The 18,924-nt window shown below is 44.4% G+C and overlaps 1 protein-coding gene across 4 annotated transcripts in view; it reads left to right on the top strand.

Moving 5' to 3' along the window:
* Positions 1-18,924, top strand: part of Hth (Meis homeobox homothorax) — a 388,286-nt gene that overhangs the window by 45,862 nt on the left and 323,500 nt on the right. For all 4 annotated transcript variants that reach the window (XM_070670915.1, XM_070670914.1, XM_070670913.1 and 1 more), the window contains 3 exons: positions 1,145-1,404; positions 9,008-9,149; positions 17,149-17,199. In XM_070670915.1, the coding sequence (XP_070527016.1) occupies positions 1,274-1,404; positions 9,008-9,149; positions 17,149-17,199 (324 nt within the window). In that variant the 5' untranslated portion in view covers positions 1,145-1,273. The remainder of the gene's footprint in view (positions 1-1,144; positions 1,405-9,007; positions 9,150-17,148; positions 17,200-18,924) is intronic.

The raw sequence follows: 18,924 nt of genomic DNA, 5'->3' as shown, positions 1-18,924 counted from the left end.
AGTTTGTCATCCGTCAAGTTTGCGTGAGAATTTTATTGCTAGAAATCACAAGGCCACGCTTCTTTTTTTTTTTTTTTTTCTTTTTTTTTTTTTTGCGGTTTTCTAGAAGGTTGGCGCGGCCAGACGCAATTGAAATATGCGGTTATTTATTACCGGCATGGTGGTACGTAATTAATTGCTTCTCCCGCGGCGATTAAATCTCATCTTTTCTCTGACAGTGATAGTTCGCTAAGATAAAAAAAATTAACAATCGGGTTTTTGCGGGAAAGTTCCGATGGACGTTGGTATCATTTGAAAATGGAATAGGTAGCGGATAGAAATTATTTTATTTTTGACAGTAGGATAACATTTTACTGTTGTCACGTAAGATTACGTCTGGTCGCATTTAATAAATTTAAATAGCGTGCTAATGAAAGACAGAAATTAAAAGAAATCAAAATTAAAGCGGGCCGTTATCTATTTTATTAACTGGAATTATTGAAGTCATTAGGTTTCAAACAGGTTTTGACAGCTTAATTATTTTATATTGAATATTTTATCGTGTTCGTTTAATGACAGAGCTACAATTGCACAACGACGTATACATAAGATTTTTTTTTTTTTTTTCTTCTTTTAATTAAAACGCGTAATCGCACTGATCGCAACAATGGTGCATCGTTATCTACAGCCATATGATTTACTATTCTCGGAAGTGCCGGTCGATGCGTTGTATGAACTTGAAGTCGTCGAGTTACGATTATTGCAAGTTTAAAAAAAATCTTAAAAAAAGACGTGACATTCTCTCGTGTCACCTTTCAAACCATCCTCCATCCACGTGCGCGCGCTCTCCGAGTCTTTGCGTCAATCGTTATAAACGCGCGATTCTAAATTTACGAGCCAGCGCCGGAATAGACAGCGCCTATATTTAAATGGGAAAGAAACTCGAGGATCGCGATATTAGGAAGTACCGGCGGCTAATTGTGAGGAACAATTTTAAAGCTCGTGGATCTGTCCGGGGCGTTTCACTTTTAGCTCGGGATTAAATCGAAGATATACGCGAGATCACCGAATGCAATATACGTATACGGGCCGTTGATAGATGTATGAATATTTTATTAGCTTTACATACGTTTGTTTCAACTTTGGCAAATCTTTTTGATTACAGTACGACGATGGCGGGCTGCACGGGGGTTACCTCGAGGGCGGTGGTGGCGGCGGAGGAGCAGGACTATACGATCCACACGGTAGTGCCCGCGGTGTTCCCGGCCTCCATCACAGCCCACACCTGGGAGGCATGGGTCCAGCACACCCCCAATACCCGCCGCCACCTCCTCAGCCGCCACAGCATGTTCTCGCGGCGGCAGCTGCGGCCGCGGCCTCCGCAGTGCCCGATGTCCACAAACGCGACAAGGACGCCATATACGGGTGAGTGAGATTTTTTATATTTTCCTCGTGTATTTTTTCTCCCTCCCTTCTCTTTATTTTTTTTTTTTTTTTTTCCCATCGGACATTCGTCGTGTGCAACGCCGGCGACGAGCGAGTATTATTACAACGGTAATGACGCGACGCGCATTTTGAAACGCGGCTTATCGAGATATTATGCACATTTTTAACTGTCGTTACGGCGATCCTCTAATTTATACGACGTAACTTTAAATAGGTTTGAATACAACCGCGAGTCGATACCTACTTATAATTGCGGTGATCGCCAACGATAATGCACAATCAGTGTCGCAATCCGTTTCCATCGTTGCTTGGTAAATTCGCATAAAAATATCTGCCGAATGAACGTTCCATTTTCCAAAACGGGATGTTTTGGCGGGAAACAGGTGCGAGAGCGACCGCGAGACGAGAGTTTGAAATGCACATAAATTCGTCGTGGTCATTTGATTTTCTGAGTCGGTCTTACTCGACCTGCCTCAACAACTGCCCGTAACGGTCAAGTCGTTGCTAGATCGTGATTTCTTCCCGCGCTTTCGAAAGGAAGGCGGCAGCCTCCTTCTTTCTCATTTCTGCTGGTGCTATATCGAGAACAAATATCGATTTTGCAAACACAAGCGTGAAATATTTTAATTTTTCAACTATTATTAAAGAAAAAGTTTTATATATAAATTATTAATCAATAAAATATATGTGAATAATCGAATAATTTTAAAATAAAAATTATGAAAGACTTGGATTGAATTAAACATTATATTATAACGGCATATAAAGTACGAGTTAAAAAAAAAATATTTAAAAAAATAAAAAATAATAATTTTGGATGTTTATCATTTTCGAGAATTAATGGCACCAATTTATATTGCACCGAGGAAAGTATGACAGCGCTGTTGAATATTTCATGATATAAAATAATATGTATACATATAATCTACCGCGCGTGGCTGGATATATTGTTAATAAGAAAACGTCAGAGGAGTGTCCGAATATCACGCAGACAATTTCGCCGCTAAATTATCGAAGGATCGGCGGGGAAACGTATCGATGCTTCACCGCCGTGATTAGGATTTTCAATCTCGAAATAATATTGACGTTACATTTCGAAGTAGCGTGTTCAGTTTTCCGTATCACGCGCGATATCGTTTTTGCGATACATTGCAAAGTCGAACAGAATATCATTACCATACGGTTAGCTCAAGAGATAACCACGTTTCAACGAGTTGTCCCCGGCTTAACGATACTCCGTTTTTTCGCGGTGACAATACGTTATATTGTTTTTACGCAAATTTCTCGCTTCGGCCCGGTGCTGGCAATATATATGTAAATTTAATAAGAAGCTACCGCGAGATCATACGCATAAAGTACACGTAAAAGTATCGGCGATACGCAAAATAAACTCACATCGTGATAGCGTTTCTCTTTCGTCTGTTACGTTTCTTTATATTTTTCCATTTTTATTTTATTTTATTTTTTCTTTTTTTTTCTTTTTTTTTTTTCTTTGCTTTGTCGCAAACATTCCTGCATTTGTTTCTCCTTGCATTATTATTGCCGTGACCGTATAGCAGAGCAGCTCGTGCCACGCGCGTCGTTCGTATAGGCTGAAACACGTCAATTGGCCGTTTTACGGAGCGGCTCGGCGGCCGGGTTCCGCGTGATTTATAGCCGCGAGATGCCCCGATTTCTGATGTACGTCCTAGAACGGGAGCCTCATTATTCCGTGCACCCTGTAATTTGTCCATTCGTCGTGTGCCCCGGTCCGACCCGAGCAGGAGATTCCACAACTTTCTCGGAACGCTGCCGCCGCAGCCTCGTCTCGATGGAACAAGCGCTTTCGGCGCGGTTACACGCGTGTACGCACGCTCTCCTGTCGACGAGAGAATCCTGTTTCTATATAGCGGTACCTTAAATTTCGCTTGTTTTAAAGATCAGTTTTAAAAGGCGCCGAGGATTTGGCTTTCAAATTCGTAAACTCTCTTTATAAAACAAATCGGAGAAAAATAGAAAGAGAAAGAAAGAGTAATTTCTAATACGAAAATTGAACCTGTAAAAATATATCTTTTCTTTTTTTTTTTTCCCTTTATTTGGATTAGTTCCGGGAATATCTACAACTTCGCAGCGCGACTGCCATGTTTATTTTTTTTTTCCAACGTGTGCTAAAAAAACTCGGACGTCGAGAATACTCGCGGTCTACGCGAAGTAATCTAGATTTATACAATACGCTTTTGGTGCGATCGGATTGAGTCGTTTGGTCGCAGAATTCGTTGCCATTTTTGTCCTACGCTACATCCGAGTCGATTAATTCGTCTATTAAAGCGCGCGGGGCTTTCCACATGCGAGGAGATTGATGCTGGCTCATGCTCGAACGTAATGAGACGCGGCAAAAAGAAAAAAAAAAGGAAAAGTCAGGGATATCTTAATGCATTTTATTGCACAAAATGATTTTTTTTTTTCAACAAGTTGCGTAAGCGTAAATGACTAAAGATGAATTTTATTAGCATACGCTTTGTAATAAAATAAAGAGACGGAGAAGACCGGAGAAATATTTTTTTTATAAATCGCTGACGTGTACACACAAATAAAACTTCTAATAATATATCGTGTATTTTTTGTTGATTTTTTTTTTTCTTTTTTCAGTAATTATTTGCGCGATAAGATACTTATTTTTCGACATTATCTTAATTTAATAGCTGGGGGAAACAATTAAGTTGAAACTGATATAGATATAATCAATGTAGCGTAGCGTCATAAAACATTTGAAATAATGCCCTGCTTCTGATAAGTTTCCCATCGCGACAGTCGAGAATCTTCTGGTGAAGTTTTACGTAAGAACCGGATGTGACGCAGATATGAAACTAACCGATCGCTGGAATCTCAGGCGGCTTATGCAAGGGGTCGTTTACGGATTAGACGTCTCGCGAGTCTTACGCAAATCCGAGCGACAATTTATCGCCCGACAGACGGAAGAGAGACACTGTCGTTCAATTATCGATCTCTCTTCGTGAAATAATACGAAACATCATGGCTGTCGTTTCCACGATCGGCGATTTAGAGCCATGCACCGTCGGGTTTCTCCGTGAAAGAATACGAATAATTATCTTCATCTTTGCGCCACGAGTAGCTCGCGAAAGACACGTGGAGACTCATGTGGTCTTTTTTTTTCTTTTTTTTAAACTCTCCATTAATTTACAGAATAATATGAAAATTTTAGAAGGCATCTTGTCCCGTTTATTATTTATAACTCTGAGAGTAATATATCAAATGGAAAGAATAGGAGATTTTGAAACGTTTATTTATTTTATACGTTGTATTCTATTATTTTATATCTGAAAATTTTATTGCAATAACTCGTGATTTTCGTGAAAAATTTTCTCGCTTGAATGGGAAAAAAAAAAAAAAATTATCTGGCACAGTTAATAACCATCGTCGATTGACGCAAGCAACACGCCCTATCATGAACGAATTTAATTAACCATTCGTTCCAAGTGCTTCATAAGCGATTGCATTTATAAGTGGTGGCTGAAATGGAAATCGGAATAATCGTATTATTTTTATCCCCGGGTCCCTTTCGGTTCTTTTTTTTTCTCTCTTTCTCTCTCTCTCTCTCTCATTTTCACCTTGCAGTTTTGATGACTCGCGTTTTATATTTGATTATTACTCGCATCGGTACCGCGATTTCGACCGTCTCGCGTTCGCGGCGAAATCAAGGGACATTCTCGAAATGATTACGACGCCGAGAAAATTAAGCCGTGCGCGTGAAAACGTGTCGCTGTCGTTTAGCAAATCGTAAACCGCGGCACGGCGTGAAATTGACGATGCTCGTGCGCAACAATAAGAGTTGGTAGAAAGAGAACGCGGGGGAGGAGAGAAAGAGAGAGAGCGGAGTAAAGGGGGAGAGAAAAAAGAGAGAAGAGGCGTCGATTTGAGGGGCGGAAACCGCAAAACCGCAAACATCCCCCGTCCGGCGTACAACGGGCCAATCATATCATTATCTTTTGCGGTCCCGTCATTCTGACACCTCGTTTCTGGCCGTCGTTTGTCATCGACGTTGCACTTTGTTGTTGCGCCGCGCGCGACCGCGTTTTCGAGAAACGCGCACTTAAAGCACCGCCGCGTTCAGCGTGCTCGGTGGTTTTCCTAACCGCGTGTCGAAAGGGGAAACTGCGGGCATATCCGATCGGCCTCGCGAGGCCTGAGAAAATCAGAACGAAATCGGTGATGAATCGCGAATCTCGCTTATTCCAACTTCGCCAAAGAAACAATGAAAATATAAAAAACAAAATAAAAAAAAAAAAAAAAAACAAAGAAACAGGCGATCGCTTCGTTCCGTGTGATTTTTTTACGTTTCCTAATCTACTCGGAAACGATCTCATGAACCGCGTTAGCCGCCTTCGGATCTCATTAGAGGCGTAAAAGGAAGACGGAGCTTTCAATGCGGCTGTGGCAGCGCGCGAAAAATCTAAATTAACAATTACCGCGCGACGTTGCGTTAAATCGATTATCCGACGGTGGACGGTACGCGGTGCCGGGGGATAGAGTCCAAGGAGGAGCCGCGGCGAGTAGAAGCGATAGAGATATGGACGAGGAGAAAGCGGGAAAAAAAAAAAAGGACTACTAGGTAAGACCACACGGTGGTGGTGGCGGCGGGCGAAAGGGGTGAAGTCGACGGAGCTTTTTTATTTTTATTTTTATTTTTTTTTCACCCGGTCGGCACCTCGGCTCGAGTTCATTGTGGCGGCTCGGCACGGCGAGGCTGTCGCGCAGGAGAGTACGTTGCTCGCGGCGGCCACGTCAATTTGTCGAAATTCGTTCCGAATCGTTTTATGTCCGCCACGCCGCGAGACGCGACCCGCTACCATGCGCACACAACGCCTCCACTTTGGCGGCTACCACGTTCGCGCCGCTCCTTCTCTCTCTTTTTCTCTCCCTCGGGCCTCTCGGGGGCCGAGACCCCTCTAGGGTTTCATCGCCGTCTTTGAAATTGTATAACCCCGCGGGACGGGACGAGCCGCGAGCTAAAAATCCGTGTCAATGGTCACTTTTAACCGACGTCGTCGTACAGCGCGTCGTATAGCAACATAGTCTACTTGTGTAGGTAGAAAACGTTTAAAGATTTATTTATTTGCCTAGTTCATTTTTTTTCTTTTTTTTTTTTTTTTTTTTCTTTTGAGATTTTGCGTTTTAAGAATAATTTTTTTTAAATTATCGTTGAGACTTGGAGAGATAAAGAAAATCGTAAGGGACCTCATCTCCAGTTGTAATATTTCAGCCTCGTGTAATTTGTTGAATGGGGCTGTCAGTTTCTGGTGCCGTATTCGGTAACATTCTCTTGAAATGAGCGTGCATACAAATTAAATGCGCTGTTTTGCAGAAATTTACGTCGCGGATTGTATTTAGATTACGTGTACGCTCTTATCACTTCTTGTCCACCTGTGTCTAATCTGCATACGACTGATCGTTTAACAAATTCCAAGTAAAATGAAAATGATACGAACGCAAATTAGAAGTTTGATGTAAGCTTCGTTTAACTTCACAGTGACGTCGGATTACATTTGCATGACCGGCACTTCTTTTTTTTTTTTTGCGTTACTCGATGATTAAATTTTATAGAAATTTCGGTTTAAAGATTAAACGGAATAACTTTTCCGTTGCGTTTTGCCGTAAAATAGTTGTGGGTTTTACCAACGAGCAAATAATTCCAAAGCGCCGCGTAATTGTGTCAGCTTTAAACCTCGATATTAAGTCCCCGCTTGCAACAATGTTGCACAGGCACCAGTCTAATCTTATCTTATCCAACTAATGTCGCATTGGTAAGCGTACTTTACGTGTAACACGCGCTTATACGCACAAAGGAATATTACGTCGTATCGAGCGGTACGATAACCTCTTCCATTTTTTCTCTCCTTACACTCTCTCTCTCTCTCTCTCTTTCCTTCGTTCTCATTATTCCGAGAATTTTTTTGCGCGATATTTTCTGCCCGTCACATTTCTTAATTGTGCAGTTATTTATTAATGAATTATTGACATAGTCATTAAACTGTTTGCTTTTCCTTTCGTTGAAGAAAAAAATCGTGTATTAATTGAATTTTACTCGTGTTACTTTGTGTTAGAAGCTAAAGTCCAACACATACTCGAATCTATCCCGATCGATGCGAACGTAAGTCGAGGTTAACCCAACGAAAAGAACAATTTGCGACTGTCTTCATTATTTATCACGCATCGCCCATCGAATTCGCAGTTTTCCACGAAGGCACATGCTATTTCGCTTCGGTTGTAACTTGGTAAGGACCCGTGCTCCTCGTCTTTTTTTTTTTTTTTTATCGATTACTTTTCGTTGTTATTCAATTCGTGTTTCAGAGGTATACAGCCCCACGCGTGTTGCGAAATAAGTGATTACGAATAAAATATGAATTAAGCTAAGGGAGAAAACGATAAGCGTTCAAACAATCTCTTATCGATATTACTATTGATAGTGTCCCGCAGAAAATCAAATAATAATGATCACACAACGGGCGTTTTGAATCGAGCGCGATTGCAGAGATAACGATCGATACGAATCGCACCACTGAGAAAGTATAACCGCTGATAATAAATATGCATAGTCTGCAATTAGGGTAAGAGCAGAAAATTCAGAATTGCGGTAATTACTGGTTCGCTCTCGTTTCTTCCGCGTAACAAACTGCAAGGAGCGAAAATCTAATGGTCGTATGAAGGCGTCGGAGTTATTTTTTTTCTTTTTTTTTTTTCCACGCCGGCACCAGCGGAGCAATCCCCTGCTTTTCGGTTAAGCGCTTCACGCCGGATTTCGCTTCTTCTGCCACCACGGTTGTCCGAGTTAATTGCGTCCTCGTAGCGCTAACAGGCGGCCCACCCCGTCGGTCACGCGCGGATAAGAGAAAAACGCTACGCGGATAAAAGAAAAACGCGCGGCTCGGGTCTACCGCCGCGCGGACGGGACTCCGCGTCGATTCAGATCGTTTTCTTTTTTTTTTCTTTCTTTCTTTTTTTTTCGCACGGGCCACGCCTCGGCGATTCGAGAAACGCTATTTACGGACATCCGGCGCACTTCGTGAGGAGGCTCCTTCACCACGCAGGAATCCCGCGCAGGAATCAAGTCTTTAATGAGCACGCTATTCCGCCATTTCAATTCCCTAATCGTCGCGAAGTAACGTATTATTATCGCACACTTTCTTACGACGGGCGCGCGAGCTCGCGCGCGCGTGCGGTGTCTGCTAATTATATCGATCTCGATTAATTACACTCGTGAACGCCAAGTTTGTTTCGCTCCGGGATTTTCGCGCCTCCTTTCGCAAGCGGCGGCCGCTCGTTACGTAATATCGCGCGGGCATCGGATAATAATTTATCGCCTCTTCGCAGAAACGAATCGGGCCAGAAGCCGTCGGCCAGAAGCCCGAAGGATCGCTGTGTTAATTAGCATGCCTGCCGAGGCCGGCGCTGCGCTTTGCGAAACGGCGAGCGCCGGTACGCTCCGTTAGCATAAGCGTATCTGCCACGTTCGCGCTGCCCGCCCGCTTCGCGTTTATTCCCGTTATCTTTAAGCTGACGGCATCTCTCTCGCTTCTTCTTTCAGACACCCCCTGTTCCCGCTCCTCGCACTCATATTCGAAAAGTGCGAGTTGGCAACGTGTACGCCGCGCGAGCCCGGTGTAGCTGGTGGTGACGTCTGTTCGTCAGAAAGCTTCAACGAGGATATCGCCGTTTTCTCAAAACAAGTAAGTTTACAGAATATTATACATGTTGCAAAGAGTGACTTTATATGTATGGAGATGTGATTCACGTCGCATTGCGAGCTTGATTCGACGTACATTCGCCAGTCGTTCTAGCATATAATTGAATTTACGACTTTATCAACGCGCAGAATAGCTTATCTCGAGGGTCAAATTTGCGTTTATCGATCATAAACGACCGCGTATTGCCGAGTTTTTTTTTTTTCTTTTTTTTCTCTTCTTCTTTTCCTTTTAACTACGGATTGACTGGCTCGAGTGGCTTAGAAATGAAAGGATCTCCGCGAACGGATTTAACAGCCCGCGCAGTTGCGAGCGGCCGCTTTCAGCCGTTTCTCGGCACGTTCCCGAAAGGTCGAGATCCTTGGACAAAATCCTCGCGAAAATCTTACGACTTTGTTCGGCGAACTGTCGCACGGTTCTTCCGTGAGAGAATGTCTCGGAGGGATTTTCGGGACCTTCGCATGAGTCACGACGAGGCGCGCGCGTTTCGTCTCCGTCCGAAAATTGCGGATCCACGCACGAGACTCGCTTAGCGTGTCTTAAGCCTCGAGAAGAGAAGCCCTCGTCTATCGTGGGACTTATTTTTAGGATTACCGTTGAGAGACCCGAGGCCCCGGGTCTCGTTTGAGCTACAAGGCAGAAGACTCGCCCGCTCGTTCGCGCGCGCGAGCGCGTTTTTTTCTCTTCCCCTGCTTCCTATTTTTTTTTCCTTTCCCTATAGCGGCTCACCTGAGGCAGGTCCCCCAAGGACACGCGTAGGTAACTCGAGAGCCTACGGGGCCGCATGCCGTGAAACGATTTGGAACCTTTTAAAACGTACCATTTCGCTGTCTGCGTGCCGGATCGCGCACGTAGGTCCGCTCCGAAGGTCTCGGAAAGCTTTACACCGGCCGAGCGCGCCGCGTTTCCGCGTGTTTTCCATAGATTATTCGCCCGCCGCGGACATTTGCATCAGTGACGTGATATATCATAGCTGGAACGACTGACGTAGGAAAGTAGAGCGCATATTCTATATCCGAAGGTGTTACCCTTTCTTTCTGCTATCGATCTACCTCTAAACGCTCCGCTTGAGGTCTATTGGCCTAATTAGTCGAATTAACCATTAGTATATTAAGCGCGCGAGTGCACCGATATAATCTCCCGAATTATATTTCGAGTGTATTATTATAATAAATTGTTTGGACGCGAGAAACGCGACTTGGTCGGAGCCTTCGGATGGACCGCGATGGAGAATTTATTTATTTCTGCTCGGAATTTTCGTACGCAACTTTCTGCAAATGTAGCATACGCGACAACGTATTAAGCCGAGGCGACGGTACGGGCAATAAAAATGTTATCACGCTCGTTTGCCTATGGTGAAACGATGCAAACGAATTCAGCACATTTAGATTTAAGGGTATCGGACCCGTTTGCGCTGCATCGTTAGATAGCTCGTAGCCTTCGGTTATTTTCATACGCCGTTGCTCGGCCGAGTTGATACGGATTTCGTACCGTGCATCATTAATTAAATTCCTAATCGAGATAATAGATAATGCGCTTTAACGGCGTCGTCGCGCGCGGCAGATACGCGATCGCGAGAACTTTCGCGGCTGACTTAGGCTCACGCGATCGCGCGTCATTATCGCCGAAGAAAAAGAAACTCGGCGGGACTTACGTCTAAATATAGGGTGTCGGTAATACGGTAGCAGCGGCTTGAGCAACGCTATGTCGAGATAACGATAAGAGTTAAGCCCCGGCGCGAGGTGGGATAAGGTGGCGGGACACCGTGAGTATACATTATTTTGCCGCGCTGATGCCGAAAAGCGTCAGGCCAGATAAGAATGCTCCACATATCCGGCGTATCGAGATTTCAGAGATAATCAAATCGCGCGCTCGCGCGCGGCTGCATTTTCTTTTTCGGCATAATTTTTTTTTTTTTTTTCTTTTTTTCTCTTTCTCTGGAACGAAATGAAATTCGCGGGAATCGCGAGTCTCGCATTTCCGCGTTATTTATCTGCGAGCGAGCGCCGACGTTATTACGTTGTACACCGCCGAAGGTGCCCCGTTGTGGCGTTGCGAAACTGACATGATATTTGCATCTTAATAAGGCGCACCATAAGGTGCATTTCAAAACGTGCGCCAACGGAAAATAATGCTTATGACTACGGGACGTTTATTCCGCGACGATGCCGAGCGCGTATCGCCTCGATATGATGCCCGCTTCTTACTCGAATACTTTTCTCCTTCCCTCCCGGCGTCGAAGTTCCGTGATTAAACCCGTGGAATATCGTGGCAGAAATTGACAGTCATGCCAGTCTTTACCTCCGTACCTGGCTTTGTATTAGCGATAAATTAATAACGGCACAATCGGTGGGAAAGGAATAAACCGCGAAATAATAATGCTGAAAAATTGCTGGATTTTATTATGCATTTCGAGTCTAGATATAGCATCGCGTCAAGTAGAACATCTGCTCGAGATATTTATAATAAATTTATATTGATTAGAGATGGGCAACTGATACACTCGATTATTATCTCAGATAGTCATTCTTTTAATATGAGTAATACATAAATTATTTACATCTTCGCGAGGTTCGAAAAACTGACGGGTTATTTTCAACTTATCGGTTCACTGCGCTTCGTCGACAGTTTTTATAACGTTTTAAAATTTATTACGCGATTATTTAGAAAACTATTAACTGACAACTTGACGTCGGACTGTCCCATTCCTCTTTCCAGCGCGTTCCAATCTTCTGCAAGAGTATTCTTAAGATACCTGTATTGTTTTCTTTCCTTTTTTCTTTTTTTTTTTCTTTTTTTTTTTTTCTACGCGAGAACGCATCTCGAATGTATCGTACATCTCGGCAAATCAACACTCGGCGAAGCATCGATATTCAAGCGAGCGTTGCCTTTGAAGGCCGTCACTAGGCGCGTAGGTCTCTCACGCACACGCGACGATGCACGTCGGCAGATAAGCAGGTGACAATCCTCTTGCGGCGGTTTCCGAGGCGTGCCGTGTGAGCCGTGCCCTCGTACCCCTCGGTGTCCCCCTTCGCTCTATATATCGGTACCGCCGCGGCGATAGGGCCATACGACAAAAGGGCTGCATGCTGCGCGCGGGATTATTTCGCGTTTCGTGCGTGCGTATCGTGCGTGCATGCGTGCACGCACGCATGCGTCATGGCTGCCGTGGGGCACGGCGCATGCGTTTCCTTCAGTTGGGGCCCGACCACGGCGGTCGTCGAGTCGTGAGAAGCACCGGAGCGTGGAGAGTCGAGCCGGGCAACTGCAGTAGGGGGGCCGGTGAGGCGTCGAGAGGGGCGCATACGATGCAACATGGGAGTGGAGAACTGCTCATTTTCTGCCATTGTAAATTGATCTATTCAATGGGTCCACTATTATCCCCCCCTTACCGCGGTCCACGCATCATGTGCCCTATGGGGCCGCGATGTTCCAGTCTTCCGTGCCCCCTTCTGCCCTTCTGTGTTCGCTTTCTCTTTCCGTCTTTCTTCCGCCGCTGCCCTCGCCGGGAACGCTTCTCGTGATCTTTCTCTATCTCGATTCGCGCGCGCACTCGTTGCCTTCGACATCGTTGCCTGGCTGCAACGTGCCATCGGTTGTACCCCCGCTGCGCCACGTTACGCTGTGCCTTTGTTGCGCCTTTTTTCGCCCGCCAAAAGAGGCATCTCGCTTTTCTTTTTTTTCTTTCTTTTTTTTTTTTTTTTTTTTCTTTTCGCGATCATCGCCGGCGACCGCGTCGAAATTTTACTCATGTCTCGTAGCCTCGCGGTCGCGTCTTCACGTGAGCGTCGCGATGTTCGATAAAAGCTGTGCATAGAAGCTCTTGATTTACAATTATCCATTTATAAAGACTTTAAAGAAAGTTTTTTTTACAAAAAAAAATATCTTTAATTATTTTTATTTATTTTACATTCGTTATTAAATACGAATTGTACGTAACTATTATTAGCCACGAGCGAGATGTTCCTCCTTTATGTAATAGCATTTCGAACAATAAGCTAAAGCACCGAATACGAAGACGTGGGCGTGCGTACACTCATCACGATCTCTCGATTTCATGTCGTGCTCATAAACACGTGGAAGGAAAGAGGCGAGCGAGAGAACCGAGGAGAAAGATCCCGTAACGATTTATTGGTACAATTAGGATGCACCTCTCCCTGGCATTAAGCCCTCATAAAATGCTATCCCTGCACGATGGCAATCACTAGATGAATGTATCCTATTCAAAGCTGTCAGTTCTTTCTCTTTCGATATTTATTGACTTTCTTCCGTCCGCGATTTCATGGCACGAAGATCTCAGGTACGAAAATAAAAATCTAGAGTCACAAATTTGTGTTTCTGATTAAAAGTCTTTACTATTAAAAATTATTGACAGTACGATGAGTTAAAAAAAAAAAAAAGGAAAAGAAAATTAACGGGCCAGAAATGCTGCGTGACTCCGAGATGTTGCAGTTTCAAGATTCGAGGTCAATTAACTAAACGAAACCCACGTAAAGCTCGTCGGCGCGGATAGGTATTTGAACCGGTTTCCCGTTCCTGACGTTATCGCAATGTCATCGGCGAATTAGACTATACTTATAGCGATCGTTAAATTTTAATTGGAAACTTAATCGAATGTTAAAATATAACAAAAATGCTGTTTAATGAAAAAAAAATGTTTAAATTAGGTATTTTAGATTTCATTAAGGAGTTTGTAGTCTGGAAAAATTAACGCGATGGTTAAGGCACTGACGTTGATGCGAATAATACACGTGTACCTATTTCCCAAAACATTAAGTAAGGCATTACGATCAACTGTAAGTTTAGCCTTCCGGAACTGTGTGTTTCGAGCTGCGTTTCTGACACGTTTCAGATTTTCCCGTTTTAATTGTTTCAACACACCAGGCCGTGTATACACGTTTAATTCCGTTGTTACGAGCCGCACGACTATCGCCGGCGGTCTTGCCGTGCTACAATTTCGCAATTATCGCGTTCTAGCGTAAATATCTCCCCGTTTTTGACGTGTGCTACTACGCGATAGCGATCACGCGGTATCACGCGCTCCGCCGGTTCTCCTCCGCGCGACTCGGCGGCCGCTCGTGTCACATCGTTCGCAAAAACACGTGCCGCGCAGTCATTCGCATCACTTGGAATCATTTGTTCGGCCCTCGCCAATTTAAATATCGATTTCCGGTCAGTGCTACGGATTTACGAAACGTGCTCCCGAATTACGCCGCACAGAGTATCTCGAAAGAGAGCGTTGATTTTTATATGGGTTGAACAGAAAGACCGGCAGTTTCAAAGTCAACGAGATTTTCCGTCACGCATATTTTAGATTTCGAGGAAGGTATTCGAGATTGTCAAATTTGCTGTCCGAGTGCTGGAAGTTTTCACGTCTGCAAACCTTGAGGGAAACGATCGCTCTTTTTTCGGCGCGTATTGTTTTTTGCGAACGTTCGAAGGCCTAGGCTCGTGTCATTGTGCGAAACATCCCTTCTCTCTCTATGGGGTTGCCGCCGCTCGCAAATAACAAAAAAATCGTCGCACTTAGCAGTGCATTTATCTGTAACGCGTAGACAACCTACACAATGGGACGTATAAAGAACTTCTGGAGTTACGTGCGAAATACTTCGAACTGCATCAATTTGTCTAGTCGATTTGGAAGCGTTGAATGTTTTCCCACGTGTGTTCAGAAAAAATAATTTTTATCTTTTTGCTCTTTTGCCTTTTGTTAAACAGCCCATGGCGAATTTCGTTCAGTATTTGAGAAAGAGAAAGTTTTTTTGATTTTAGAAAACGCACAAGATCAGTATACTCGGCACTCTGTTCTTACTTTTTTTGAACAAAAAATTATTTAAAAAATATTTTGTTTTTTTTTTTTTTTTGGACTTGCATCAAACGTTCTTCCAAGTTTTTTTATTGCGTGATATTACGCAGAGTGTGCAATACGCCGGGAAATAAACGAGAAGAAATTAGAAAGCTTTTTTTCGCCCATGTCACGTATCTCAGTCCGCTTAGAATTCTTCAACTGCTCGGGAGGGGAAGGGTTTCCGAAGGGTTTCGAGGGGGCGGCAATAGCGGAGGCAAGAGAACAGCAACGGCAGCAGCAAGCAGCAGCAGCCTCCAAAGGCAGCTGCTTCGTATATCTCTCGGCAGGATCGGCGCACACCACGTACGCTCTACGTGTGCGTACGTATTTTCCTCCATGTGGCATTCGTACGTGCACACGAGGTCGCCCCGAACAGACACCCCGCGTGCACGGAACGAGAGCATTCTCTAAATATTATCGCACAATATTTTTACCGCCTCCGCCGCGCGCGCTGAGTTACGCGCCCGGGCAGCCAGCGGAACGCTGACGTTTCTATACGCATCTATCGATGTTTGTTTTCACGAACATCCTCGCACGGACGGTCGATTTTCTTCGCCATCATCGTGCGATGATACCGCACTTTTTCCCTACGCGAGACCGCATTACACGCCGCATTATCGCTGTTTCAATATCGCAACGAATTATTTTCTGGTATCATCGTGCAAGCGTACTTCCTCGCGAGGTATATGGGCAAAACATATTGCGGCCGTAGTAAAATTAAACGTTCGACTACTTTTCCCGACTTCCGCCACTTTCCCTTAGTCATCTTTCCGTCGTGCGAGCTCTCTCGCTAATTTTTCTTTACGTGACCGGCTATCGCGCCGAGCGCGCAAACAACCACGTCGTTTCGGAAAACTGTACAAAGAATCGGAGCCGGGGAGGAAGGGAGGAGGCGCGCGGACAAACACAGAATGGGCTGTTTACAATTTGTAATCTTGTCTACCTGCATGGCGCTACCCCGCCGCCCGGAGGCCGTCGAAAAAGCGCGATGACAGGGGCCGTGTAAGAAACTAGCTCTCCTTACCTCCTCTACGAGCCGCAGTTGACAGTATTTTTGTCGCATGAGACACCTTCATTATCTATACACTGGTACGGGAGAGCGCTCGAGGACTTCCATTCAGAATTCCGGCTCATGAATACGCGCTCCTGCCTGGGAATTCGTGCGTGCGGACAATATTTCATTATCCGAGCTTTTTCTCTCATAGAGGCAAGCGACGTTCCTGACTAAATCTCACATTTCTCGACTCTTTGGATAGTCGACGTTGCAAGAGAGAAGTCATTCAATTCTGTCCGAGCAGCCTGGTCGTGTCTCTTCGGGACTGCTAACGCATTCAACTGCATATAATAAATAACGTTATTATTATAACTTGAAAAAGAAAAAAAAAAAAAGTCCTCCCCTAATATCTCGTAAAGTAAAAGTAGAACACGACCGCACGCACGAACAAAAATCGTTCCTTTCCTTGTTAATTTATTTTATATATTAAATTAGCATTTGTGCGGCGACGTGATTAAGAAAATTATCTCGTAATTAAAAAGGTGAGATAACGATAAAATATTGAAAGATCTGGATCGTTTAATGTGCAAATTTCCCTCTGCTGCACGGGTTCCGCGAGGCACGGCTCCGCCAGCGAGATTAGTCGTACGGTTCTTTTCTTTTTTTTCCTTTCTCTTTTTTTTTTTTCTTTTTTCCTCCGTTTGCTTTCGTCATGAAATCCGAACGCCAAACACGAAGGTGGTTTTGCTTCCATTCTGATCGCCGCCGCGCTACCAGCGGCGCCATGAAAATACCTGAGAATCTCACCGTTTCTCCGCTTCCTCTATCGCCGTCTGCCTCCTCGATTTGCCGCCGGGATTCCATCGCGTTCCCCGACGCGTTTCCGTTTCTGTACGAACGAATTGAACAGTGGGGGTCCAATTAAGAGGGAGCACGCGAAGGAAATCGCTTAAAAGAAAAGAGGTCGGAAGATGAAGAGAGAGAGAGGTGTGGCGCGCGGGCTCTGGCTGTGCACGTGTGTGCATCTCTATACATATATGCATGTACACCGAGATGATACGATCGTCCGTGTAGCTTTAATACCGCAATTACGCAGGATCCAATTATTAACGCTCTTACACGTGTGTATGTGTATGTTACAGATCAGACAAGAGAAACCATACTACATTGCGGATCCGGAGGTGGACTCGCTGGTGAGTATTTCTTTATTTATTCGTTTGCACGTGCAAAGCGTAATATCCATCTTCCGATATCGTTCATCTGCGGCCCGTACAATGTCGTTTGATGCTCGTCGCGGCCTAATCGGCCAGTTTCCCGTTCCGGAGATAGTTACAAAGCGAAGCTCCACGCGAGCTCTTCAGCGCGAGAAGAATCGCGGCACGTTTCGTTTCGCCGGGACACATCGACGATTAATTACGGGAGCAATTAAAGAGGAGAATACTTCGGGCGAGCGTACCGCGAGACCCTGGGCGCGTTATCCGATTTACCGGCGTGTAAATAGCGAGAGATCTCGCGGTCGCGTTTCGTCTTTCCCGACGTCTCCGGTGCACGTCTAATCGCTCAATTTCATCGAGCGATCGCCCATCGAGATACCCAAATACGGTCGGCCGACTTCACCGACGAAATAACGAGCCAGGAAGTAAGGTTACGACGCGCGAGTCAGCGCCAGGATTCCACACTATTTTTTTTTTCTTTCTTTCTCCCAGCAAGCGGAATAATTAACGGAGCGTTATCGTTGCGCGCTTCCATCCGTCGTTATTCCGGTCGGAACACGGATTCGGAGTTTCACGAGGGCGGATACATTTATTACGCGATATCTGGACGGCGAAACAGAACAATTCCGCCACACGCTGCATTCTTCTGTATTTTTCTAAATGTAATTGAAACTGTCTCGCGGCGTGGCGAGAGGTGGGATTATTTTTAGGCCGAATTCACGCCGCGGTGCTTAAAGATTCAGATAATATTGTGGAGCCGTTGCTTTCTTTGGGTGAGAGAGAGCGGGTGGTCACTTCATTCGAAACTTCGGCGGGACGCGGAGGAAGAAATATTTTAGGCGACCCTTCACGCTCTCCGATCGAGATAACGAAGTGAAATGGGGGTTTTTTAAAGTAACACCGAGTGCGTGTATCTTCTCATCGGGCAGAAACGCGTACGCGAGTACAAGTTTTGTATTATATAGAGATAGCTCGGGCCGCTATCACACATTTTTTTTTTGCGATTTACGATTTTTCGCGAGGAACGTGAAATATCTGTTAGGTAATTTTAATACATTTAATTTAGAACAAAAAGAGAAACTTTTTATTATACTTTTTATCGTCATTATTTTCACGAAAATATTTTGAGCTTTTTTTTTCGGTGGAAAATTTTTATTTAAACATATATGAGCACTATATTTCTAAAAATCAACTGCTGAACTAATATCAAATTGTTGCTGCGCTTGTTTCGACTATTTTTTTATTTTTTTAGACATAGAAGAAAAAAGGTGGAATAGTGACGAGAAATGCATTTCGTTGACCGTGTTCTCGCGCTGTTGCCCACAATTTTTCGAAACGTCACGTCCGTTACCTGGCTTGTCACGACCATATCGAGTCACAAATATTCGGGCCAGGCGGCACCTTGCGCCTGCGGCTGCCATTGTCACAACTGTCGATTAACCTTATTTTAAATATTAGCATAGACGTAGGAACTTAAAAATCGTTTCGCACGCTTATTCGTAAAATCAGGAATCAAAGAAACTCAGTAGCAACGGTATGCAAATACAGGAACGGTTGCGTAAAAATCTAATTAATCCCATTAATATATAATAATTGTTACAAGTCTCGAAACCCTTTTATCTTTTTCGGGCACTCATTGCCACAGACTTTTTAGTCTACATAAGTATAAATCACGTAAAAATAAGTTTCGTCGCGTGATTTATG

Source organism: Cardiocondyla obscurior, linkage group LG22, assembly GCF_019399895.1.
Source record: "Cardiocondyla obscurior isolate alpha-2009 linkage group LG22, Cobs3.1, whole genome shotgun sequence".
Taxonomy (NCBI): Eukaryota; Metazoa; Arthropoda; class Insecta; order Hymenoptera; family Formicidae; genus Cardiocondyla; species Cardiocondyla obscurior.
This window is presented reverse-complemented; position numbering and strand designations above follow the sequence as displayed.